The sequence below is a fragment of the Oncorhynchus mykiss genome, chromosome 2 (genome assembly GCF_013265735.2).
Source record: "Oncorhynchus mykiss isolate Arlee chromosome 2, USDA_OmykA_1.1, whole genome shotgun sequence".
Classification (NCBI taxonomy): Eukaryota; Metazoa; Chordata; class Actinopteri; order Salmoniformes; family Salmonidae; genus Oncorhynchus; species Oncorhynchus mykiss.
In genome coordinates, this window is record NC_048566.1 from 93621528 (window position 1) to 93633487 (window position 11960).

General features: G+C 45.4%; 1 protein-coding gene across 1 annotated transcript; it reads left to right on the forward strand.

Moving 5' to 3' along the window:
* Window positions 1-1505: 1505 nt before the first annotated feature.
* Window positions 1506-2558, forward strand: LOC118936880 (histidine-rich glycoprotein-like). Its single transcript, XM_036934440.1, has one exon. The coding sequence runs from the start codon at window positions 1506-1508 to the stop codon at window positions 2556-2558; it is 1053 nt and encodes a 350-aa protein (XP_036790335.1).
* The last annotated feature ends 9402 nt before the right edge of the window (window positions 2559-11960 follow it).

An 11960-nucleotide genomic window follows, 5' to 3' on the forward strand; every position in this document is an offset into this window, starting at 1 on the left:
CTTCTGATTCTGCAAGGAAATAGGAATTACAAGACTTAACGAAAGCACAAGGCAAAAGGACCACAAACAACGCAGCCAAAGTCAAATTGAGTTTGGATTTAGTATCTCGCCTCCCGCCTCGGACCTTTGTGTGGCTGTCTTGGCCCGAGTTTAGCATAGCAAATCAGATCGTTGTCATTCTGAGGGTTGAAAGGAGAGAAGGGGATGACAGGAGATGCTATCTGGGGGGTCCTAATATGCAGTAGGGGATGGGGGAACATGGCTGGCTGTGTGTGTGTGTCTGTGTGTGTGTATATTTGGGGTTTGTCCATGGATCATCATGTCCTCTTGAACCAGGAAGAGCCCCAAACGCTGAGAGTCAGTGAAGCTCAAGGTGGATATGTCTGACAGACAATAGGCTGTATAGACAGTCAGACCATGTGCAACAACAGGCTGTATAGACAGGCAGACATAGACTATGTACAACGACAGGCTGACTAGGCAGGCAGACCATGTACAACAACAGGCTGAATAGGCAGGCAGACAATGTACAACAACAGGCTGTATAGGCAGTCAGACCATGTACAACAACAGGCTGTATAGGCAGGCAGACCATGTACAACAACAGGCTGAATAGGCAGGCAGACCATGTACACCAACAGGCTGTATAGGCAGGCAGACCATGTACAACAACAGGCTGTATAGGCAGGCAGACCATGTACAACAACAGGCTGTATAGACAGGCAGACCATGTACAACAACAGGCTGTATAGGCAGGCAGACCATGTACAACAACAGGCTGTATAGGCAGTCAGACCATGTACAACAACAGGCTGTATAGACAGGCAGACATAGACTATGTACAACAACAGGCTGTATAGGCAGGCAGACCATGTGCAACAACAGGCTGAAAAGGCAGTCAGACCATGTACAACAACAGACTGTATAGACAGGCAGACATAGACTATGTACAACAACAGGCTGTATAGGCAGGCAGACCATGTGCAACAACAGGCTGTATAGGCAGGCAGACCATGTGCAACAACAGGCTGTATAGGCAGGCAGACCATGTACAACAACAGGCTGTATAGGCAGTCAGACCATGTACAACAACAGGCTGTATAGACAGTCAGACCATGTACAACAACAGGCTGTATAGGCAGGCAGACCATGTACAACAACAGGCTGAATAGGCAGTCAGACCATGTGCAACAACAGGCCTGGAATTGATTTCCCACTCTCTGCCCACTCCTGGCTGAGTGGCTGTCAATACAGTCAATAAGGAACAGATGGTGAATGAGACTGTTGTTGCGTCTGAAGAGAGCAGGGTAAAGCAGATCTATAGCTGAACAATCAGGACAGAGGACGATGGAAGTGTGTGTGTCTATGTGTGTGTGTGTGTGCGTGCGTGTGCATGGACAAAGGAATGAGGCGACCTAGAGGGCATCCATTCATTCTACTTCTCTAATTATTACTAGTAGTACTATTCTGATGATTCAATACAGATAAACAACACATTGACAAACATGTCTGGTCCCCAATGTCACCTACACAACCACGGGCACCTCGATGACAACGTGTCTGGTCCCCAATGTCACCTACACAACCACGGGCACCTCGATGACAACGTGTCTGGTCCCCAATGTCACCTACACAACCACGGGCACCTCGATGACAACGTGTCTGGTCCCCAATGTCACCTACACAACCACGGGCACCTCAATGACAACGTGTCTGGTCCCCAATGTCACCTACACAACCACGGGCACCTCGATGACAACGTGTCTGGTCCCCAATGTCACCTACACAACCACGGGCACCTCGATGACAACGTGTCTGGTCCCCAATGTCACCTACACAACCACGGGCACCTCGATGACAACGTGTCTGGTCCCCAATGTCACCTACACAACCACGGGCACCTCGATGACAACGTGTCTGGTCCCCAATGTCACCTACACAACCACGGGCACCTCAATGACAATGTGTCTGGTCCCCAATGTCACCTACACAACCACGGGCACCTCAATGACAACGTGTCTGGTCCCCAATGTCACCTACACAACCACGGGCACCTCGATGACAACGTGTCTGGTCCCCAATGTCACCTAGACAACCACGGGCACCTCGATGACAACGTGTCTGGTCCCCAATGTCACCTACACAACCACGGGCACCTCAATGACAACGTGTCTGGTCCCCAATGTCACCTACACAACCACGGGCACCTCGATGACAACGTGTCTGGTCCCCAATGTCACCTACACAACCACGGGCACCTCGATGACAACGTGTCTGGTCCCCAATGTCACCTACACAACCACGGGCACCTCAATGACAACGTGTCTGGTCCCCAATGTCACCTACACAACCACGGGCACCTCGATGACAACGTGTCTGGTCCCCAATGTCACCTACACAACCACGGGCACCTCGATGACAACGTGTCTGGTCCCCAATGTCACCTACACAACCACGGGCACCTCGATGACAACGTGTCTGGTCCCCAATGTCACCTACACAACCACGGGCACCTCAATGACAATGTGGCTGGTCCCCAATGTCACCAATTTAACTGACCACGAAAGAAAGGGGACTCTAGCTTGATGTCATGGGTCTTGGGAATTGGGCAACATGCAAAAGGATAGGAATTTATTTCCGCAAGATGGGCAATTAGATACAATTCTGTTCTATTCAGAAACAGTAATTATACTGCTTGTCTTCAATCACATTGCAGGTTTTCAATCATATGATTAGTTTAATTACAACATTACAACGATATTTCAAAAGAAATATAACTTTGTATTGTTTACTAGGCAACTACGCCAAATCAAAATGCCAAATCCCCAAATCCCCAGCCAACCAAGCGGAGATAAAATGCAGTGAACCTGTAAGGCTTCATTTTCACAGACAGCAGAACCGAAAGGAGTAGCGGCCTGCATGTCTGTCATCTCAATAGCTCTCCAGATTGATTCCAACCGTGGGGGCATTTCTCCCTGACCTTGAGGTGGGAGACCATTAGAAAACCCTGCCCTGTGTCTTCTCCGAGCCTGAGGTAGCAAGATTGACTCATAAAAGTTATATGTCCATGGAATAGATTCAATCAAAGTTTGACATAGACATTTAATTCTCTCAAATTTTACACTTAGACTTGGAGAGAAAGAGATAGTAGATAGTAGGTGCTAATATCAGGTGAAATGTATGCCTATCCATATAGCACATGCTATGACCTTGATTCTGAGGACAGAATCCAAGACATAATTGAAAATGTAAAACCTTGGGTGTAGACTGATTTTAGTAGTGCTTGGTGTCTCTCCATCCGTGCTGAAACGGGTCTTCTGTAATTTCGTGTTGTGGTGGAATAGTTTGAAGCAGCCTTGTGCAAACACTCACAGATCCATTTTCGTCCACTATCCATTTGCTGACACTCGCAATGATGTGGCCGCCCGGAGATGAGAAAGCCATCGTCTCAGCCTGAGGAGAAGCTTAAGAAAATCTTAAACTGCATCCCCCCCTAGAAAGAAAGCGGAGGCCAGATCTGCTGGTCACAACAACAGTGGTGTAGATGGATCGGCTCGCTGTGTTTTCACCACATACAGATTAGTTGGGAATTATGATGATACCCACATACCCACGATTCTTACTTTCACTGACTCACTGATATGATAACAAAAGCAGACAAAAAAAATCCATACGAGGGAAAGAGAGAGAGAGAGAGAGAGAGAGAGAGAGAGAGAGAGAGAAAGAGTAGAGAGAGGGAGAGGGAGAGGGAGAGAGAGAGGTGTGATTTAACACGCTGTGTCGGATGTTGCTGTTGTTGGCATTCCAATTTAAGAGACAAGACTAGATAGAGAGTCTGGTGTGTAATGTCTGGTAATAATAATAGTAATGTTTCAATCGAATGAAGGCAAAACAAATACATCTGCAGACAGCGTTTCATTTCCTAGTGGTTCACAAAAGACTTGTGCTGTGTTTAGATCACTTTGCACTTAATTGCATTTTAATTAAGTGGTGGTATTTCAAGAGCTCTTTACGTGAACAACACACAAAGTGGGGGCGCAGGAGAAAAAAGCAGATAGCATGAGTGAATAAGTGGGATGTCAATGTTTTGGAAAAAGGAATCAGGTAATTGAATGAGACTGACAGGTCAGAGTGTTGTCTGGTGGTGAAACACAACACAAAGTGTATCGCTGTTTGACACAGGGGTCAGAGAGAAAGGAGGCTAGAGTGACCCCGTTGTTTTTATATGCTAATACGGTCTGTTTATCCCTGTCACAAACACACAGACTCTCTTACACCCCTCCACTCTTCTCTGCTTCCCATTGTTTGTGCTCTGAACAAATTGATTGCTTTGGTTTCTTTGGTGTGTTGTTTGGAAAGACAAACATGGGTCTCGTATCGACTCGTATAACAGGAAACTAAAGACAAAGAGAAAGACAATTTCAAGCCATTTGATTGCAAAGAATGAATGGGTGAGCTCACTGATACAATGTATTTATTATTATTATAATTATAATTGAAAGGAAAGCAAATCAATGAATAAGGTTTCTCAACATTTCGCATGCCACTAAACATCAACAGCCTAACATACTGGAATACCAGATTTTGTTGTAACATAACAAGCTACTTTTTACAGAGATACTTTTTGAAATACTTGTATAAGGGTTGAGGCTCGGGTTGGCGTTGAGGCTCGGGTTGGCGTTGAGGCTCGGGTTGGCGTTGAGGCTCGGGTTGGGGTTGAGGCTCGGGTTGGCGTTGAGGCTCGGGTTGGGGTTGAGGCTCGGGTTGGCGTTGAGGCTCGGGTTGGGGTTGAGGCTCGGGTTGGCGTTGAGGCTCGGGTTGGCGTTGAGGCTCGGGTTGGGGTTGAGGCTCGGGTTGTCGTTGAGGCAAGGGTTATGGTTGAACTGGGATGTGTACATGAAGCTAGGGTTAGGGTTTAGGCTAGGGTTGGGGTTGAGGCTAGGGTTGGGGTTGAGGCTAGGGTTGGGGTTGAACTGGGATGTGTTCATGAAACTAAGGTTGGGGTTATGATTGGGGTTAGGGTTGGGGTTGGGGTTAGTGTTGGGGTTAGAGTTAGTGTGGGGTTAGGGTTATGATTGGGGTTAGGGTTAGTGTAGGGGTTAGGGTTAGTGTTGGGGTTATGATTGGGGTTAGGGTTAGTGTTAGGGTTATGATTGGGGTTAGTGTTGGGGTTAGGGTTAGTGTTGGGGTTATGATTGGGGTTAGGGTTAGTGTTGGGGTTGGGGTTAGTGTTGGGGTTGGGGTAAGTGTTGGGGTTAGTGTAGGGGTTAGGGTTATGATTAGGGTTAGTGTAGGGGTTAGTGTAGGGGTTGGGGTTATGATTGGGGTTAGTGTTAGGGTTAGTGTAGGGGTTGAGGCTAGCTACAGTATTTTTACATGGGCACAGTGACTGAGCCTTGCTGTGGAAGTCAAGTGCCCCTGTGGAACGAGCCCCTCATTCATGCTCCTTGTCACCAAACACAAAATGCTGCTACCATTCTACTCCTGCCTCTCACCAACAGCCTGCACACACACACACACACACACACATTGATTTACCAGTTATTATTAACACCAAATTATTGAATGTCCGATGATGGATGTTTGGGGTAGACAAATAATTCTCCCAAATGGGTTATCAAGCCAACGCCGCTGTCACCGTTGCCACAGCAACCACACTGTTGACAGGGCGTTATGACAAAGAGTTATTTTTTGTGGAGATTCATCTACGAAATGAGTTCCGCTCGAAGCACAGCACAGGCCCCACCAGGCAACCTTAAATACAGTTGAATTCGGAAGTTTACATACACCTTAGCCAAATTCATTTAAACTCAGTTTTTCACAATTCCTGACAATTAATCCTAGTAAAAATTCCCTGTCTTAGGTCAGTTAGGATCACCACTTTATTTTAAGAATGTGAAATGTCAGAATAATAATAGAGAATGATTTATTTCAGCTTTAATTTATTTCATCACATTCCCAGTGGGTCAGAAGTTTACATACACTCAATTAGTATTTGGTAGCATTGCCTTTAAATTGCTGAACTTGGGTCAAACGTTTCAGGTAGCCTTCCACAAGCTTCCCAAAATAAGATGGGTGAATTTTGGCCCATTCCTCCTGACAGAGCTGGGGTAACTGAGTCAGGTTTGTAGGCCTCCTTGCTCACACACGCTTTTTCAGTCCTGCCCACAGAACTGAGATTGAGGTCAGGGCTTTGTGATGGCCACTCCAATATCTTGACTTTGTTGTCCTTAAGCCATTTGCCTCAACTTTGGAGGTATGCTTGGGGTCATTGTCCATTTGGAAGACCCATTTGCGACCAAGCTTTGACTTCCTGACTGATGTCTTGAGATGTTGCTTCAATATATCCACATCATTTTCCTGCCTCATGATGCCATTTATTTTGTGAAGTGCACCAGTCCTGCAGCAAAGCACCCCCACAACATGATGCTGCCACCCCCGTGTTTCACGTTTGGGATGGTGTTCTTCGGTTTGCAAGCCTCCCCCTTTTTCCTCCAAACATAACGATGGTCATTATGGCGAAACAGTTCTATTTTTGTTTCATCAGACAAGAAGACATTTCTCTAAAAAGTACGATCTTTGTTCCCATGTGCAGTTGCAAACCGTAGTCTGGCTTTCTTATGGTGGTTTTGGAGCAGTGGCTTCTTCCTTGCTGAGCGGCATTTCAGGTTATGTCGATATAGGACTCGTTTGACTGTGGATATAGATACTTTTGCACCTGTTGACTCCAACATCTTCACAAGGTCCTTCGCTGTTGTTCTGGGATTGATTTACACTTTTCGCACCAAAGTACGTTGATCTGTAGGACACAGAACGAACGCGTATCCGTTCAATATTTGTTTTTAAATAAGATAAAAAGGGCGACCTGTCAATGAGCACTGTGGCCGGACACCAAAGGGTCCCAGTAACTGTGCGTCCAGCTGGATGGATGTTCTTCAGTTCTGGGGAGTAAATCATGAAAATGATCAGCTCCGCCTATCATTTAATACAGTGTAGTATTTCAGGGTTTTGGGTTTAGCGCAAGTCACTCAGTGCTGTGTGTATTTCCTGTTTCCGTTCCTGTGCATGCTGTGAGAAGCTTGAGCTGAGGATGCACCCCCCCCCCCCCCTCCACCCCCTGCCAAGAAAATGTTACCGTTAATACACAAGAGATATATTACACCCCCCCCCCACCAAGACAATGTTACCATTAATACACAATAGATAAATTACACCCCCCCCCCCCCCCCCCGCCCCACCAAGACAATGTTACCGTTAATACACAAGATATAAATTACACCCCCCCCCCCCAACACAATGTTACCGTTAATACACAAGATATAAATTACACCCCCCCCCCCCCCCCCACCAAGACAATGTTACCATTAATACACAAGAGATAAATTACACCCCCCCCCCCAACACAATGTTACCGTTAATACACAAGAGATAAATTACACCCCCCCCCCCACCAAGACAATGTTACCATTAATACACAAGCGATAAATTACACCCCCCCCCCCGCCCCACCAAGACAATGTTACCATTAATACACAAGAGATAAATTACACCCCCCCACCCCCCTCCACCCCCTGCCAAGAAAATGTTATCGTTAATACACAATAGATAAATTACACCCCCCCCCCCCCCAACACAATGTTACCGTTAATACACAAGAAATAAATTACACCCCCCCCCCCCCCCCCCGAGACAATGTTACCGTTAATACACAAGAGATAAATTACACCCCCCCCCCCCCCAACACAATGTTACAGTTAATACACAAAAAATAAATTACCCCCCCCCCCCCCCCCACCAAGACAATGTTACCATTAATACACAAGAGATAAATTACACCCCCCTTCCCTCCTCGCCCAGCGGCCTTCTGGGAATGGGTTCCACCTCAGCGCACACGGCAGATTAAACCAAAGGGGAGCAATATTTACAAATCAGCCAATGGTTTAGGGAAGGGGCAACACTATCCATCAATGACCCCCTCTGTACAGCAGTTCCTCTCGCTGGATGGCTCCCTCTACCCCCCTGGTCCTCTAAAACCACCTCCTTGATCCAACCACCCAGTGAGCTCTGATAGTAAAACCAATGTTTTTAATAGTTGAACGGACAATATACAAAATAAAGGACTAAATGAACAAAACTAATAGGGTCTGAAATAGTTCTGATATGATGAAACCATAAATAGACTGTATACAAAGTTTGCTGCGCACTGACACAATAGTATCTTCAGTCCATTTTGTGTTCATTTCCCTCCACAATACCCGCTTGTTATTATATAGGGTTATAACTACAGTTGAAGTGGGAAGTTTACATACACCGTCGCCAAATACATTTAAACTCTGTTTTTCACAATTCCTGACATTTAATCCTAGTAAGAATTCCCTGTCTTAGGTCAGTTAGGGTCACCACTTTATTTTAAGAATGTGAAATGTCAGAATAATAGTAGAGAGAATTATTTCTCCATACGCACGTAAAGTTTACTTTTCTCAAATGGTGTGCAAATATTTGTTTACATCCCTGTTAGTGAGCATTTCTCCTTTGCCAAGTTCATTAATCCACCTGACAGGTGTGACATTTCAAGAAGTTGATTAAACAGAATGATTATTACACAGGTGCATGTTGTGCTGGAGATCATTTGGAGGCTCCCGAGTGGCGCAGTGGTCTAAGGCGCTGCATCTCAGTGCTAGAGGCATCACTACAGACCTGGTTCGATTCCAGGCTGTATCAACTGCCAAATTCTCTTAAACAATGTTGGAGGCAGTTTATGGTAGAGAGGCCATGACCGGGAGTCCCATAGGGCTGCGCACAATTGGCCCAGTGTCGTTAGGGTTTGGCCTGGGTAGGCCGTCATTGTAAATAATAATTTGTTCTTAACTGACTCGCCTAGTTAAATAATAATAAATAAATAATAATAAAAGGCCACTCTAAAATGTGCAGTTTTGTCACAACACAAGTTTTGAGGGAGTGTGCAATTGGCATGCTGACTGCAGGAATGTCCACCAGTGCTATTGCCAGAGAATTGAATGTTAATTTCTCTACCATAAACTGCCTCCAACATTGTTTAAGAGAATTTGGCAGTACATCCAACCGGCCGCAGCAAAGTGTAACCACGCTTGCCAAGGACCTCCATATCTGGATTCTTCATCTGCGGGATCGCCTGCGGGATCGTCTGAGACCAGCCACAGCTGATGAAACTGTGGGTTTTCTAAACAAACCGTCAGCTCATCGTCCTCACCGGGGTCTTGACCTGACTGCAGCGTGGAATCCTAACCGACTTCAGTGGGCAAATGCTCACCTTCGATGCCTACTAGCACGCTGGAGAAAAGTGCTATTCACGAATGAATCCCGGTTTAAATTGTACCGGGCAGATGGCAGACATGAAATCGTGTGGGTGAGTGGTAAAATGATGTCAATGTTGTGAATAGACTACCCCCCCGTGGCGGTGGGGTTATGGTATGGGCAGGCATACGGACAACGAACACGAGTGCATTTTATCAATGTCAATTTAATTACACAGATTTTCCGTTAATCGTACCATTAATCTGCGGCCATCACCTCATGTTTCAGCATGATAATGCACAGCTCCATGTCGCAAAGATCTGTACACTATTCCTGGAAGATGAAAATGTCCCAGTTCTTCCATCGCCTGCCTACTCACCAGACATGTCACCCATTGAGCGTGTTTGGGATCCTTCAACTTCACACAAACTTTGAAGAAGAGTTGGACAACATTTCACAGGCCACAATCAAAAGCCTGATCAACTCCATGGGAATGAGATCTATCTATCTATCCCAGTAACCGAAAGGTCACTGATTCCAATTCCCGAGCCGACAAAGTGAAAAATCTGTTGATTTGCCCCTTGAGCAAGGCATTTAATCCTAATTTGCTCCAGGGGTGCTGTACTACTATGGCTGACCCTCTAAAAAGAAGAGGGTCAGCCTAGCAGTTAGAGCGTTGGGCCAGTAACTGAAAGGTTGCTGGTTCAAAAGCCAGAGCCGACAAGGTGAAAAATCTGTCAATGTGCCCTTAAACCAGGCACTTAACCCTAATCTACTCCAGGGCCGCTGTACTACTATGAATGAACCTGTGAAACAACACATTTCACCGCACCTATCTGCATATGCTCAGACCGATCTCTCTTTTGATTGGATGGATTAGACTGAGGTACCTGATGTGATATCACAAAGGAAGTCATCTGGAACAAGTCATCTTGGGTACACCATGTATCTCGATGTCACGGCGAGTTCTCTAAACATGATGTTTTACAGTGCCTTGCGAAAGTATTCGGCCCCATTGAACTTTGCGACCTTTTGCCACATTTCAGGCTTCAAACATAAAGATATAAAACTGTATTTTTTTGAGAAGAATCAACAACAAGTGGGACACAATCATGAAGTGGAACGACATTTATTGGATATTTCAAACTTTTTTAACAAATCAAAAACTGAAAAATTGGGCGTGCAAAATTATTCAGCCCCCTTAAGTTAATACTTTGTAGCGCCACCTTTTGCTGCGATTACAGCTGTAAGTCGCTTGGGGTATGTCTCTATCAGTTTTGCACATCGAGAGACTCCCATTCCTCCTTGCAAAACAGCTCGAGCTCAGTGAGGTTGGATGGAGAGCATTTGTGAACAGCAGTTTTCAGTTCTTTCCACAGATTCTCGATTGGATTCAGGTCTGGACTTTGACTTGGCCATTCTAACACCTGGATATGTTTATTATTGAACCATTCCATTGTAGATTTTGCTTTATGTTTTGGATAATTGTCTTGTTGGAATATAAATCTCCGTCCCAGTCTCCGTCCCAGACTCCATCAGGTTTTCTTCCAGAATGGTCCTGTATTTGACTCCATCCATCTTCCCATCAATTTTAACCATCTTCCCTGTCCCTGCTGAAGAAAAGCAGGCCCAAACCATGATGCTGCCACCACCATGTTTGACAGTGAGGATGGTGTGTTCAGCTGTGTTGCTTTTACGCCAAACATAACGTTTTGCATTCTTGCCAAAAAGTTCAATTTTGGTTTCATCTGACCAGAGCACCTTCGGTCAGATGAAACATGTTTGGTGTGTCTCCCAGGTGGCTTGTGGCAAACTTTAAACGACACTTTTTATGGATATCTTTAAGAAATGGCTTTCTTCTTGCCACTCTTCCATAAAGGCCAGATTTGTGCAATATACGACTGATTGTTGTCCTATGGACAGAGTCTCCCACCTCAGCTGTAGATCTCTGCAGTTCATCCAGAGTGATCATGGGCCTCTTGGCTGCATCTCTGATCAGTCTTCTCCTTGTATGAGCTGAAAGTTTAGAGGGACGGCCAGGTCTTGGTAGATTTGCAGTGGTCTGATACTCCTTCCATTTCAATATTATCGCTTGCACAGTGCTCCTTTGGATGTTTAAAGCTTGGGAAATCTTTTTGTATCCAAATCCGGCTTTAAACTTCTTCACAACAGTATCTCGGACCTGCCTGGTGTGTTCCTTGTTCTTCATGATGCTCTCTGCGCTTTTAACGGACCTCTGAGACTATCACAGTGCAGGTGCATTTATACGGAGACTTGATTACACACAGGTGGATTGTATTTATCATCATTAGTCATTTAGGTCAACATTGGATCATTCAGAGATCCTCACTGAACTTCTGGAGAGAGTTTGCTGCACTGAAAGTAAAGGGGCTAATAATGAAAGTAAAGGGGGAATAATTTTGCATGCCCAATTTTTCAGTTTTTGATTTGTTAAAAAAGTTTGAAATATCCAATAAATGTCATTCCACTTCATGATTGTGTCCCATTGTGTTGTTGATTCTTCACAAAAAAATACAGTTTTATATCTTTATGTTTGAAGCCTGAAATGTGGCAAAAGGTCGCAAAGTTCAAGGGGGCCGAATACTTTCGCAAGGCACTGTACCAGTGTTCTGGGATTGACGTCAGTATCAGATCTGACTCCTCTCTCCGATGCTGAGGAGTCAGGG

Coding starts and splice junctions, on each gene's coding strand:
- LOC118936880 (XM_036934440.1), top strand. CDS start 1,506: ATGTCTGGTCCCCAATGTCACCTACACAACCACGGGCACCTCGATGAC.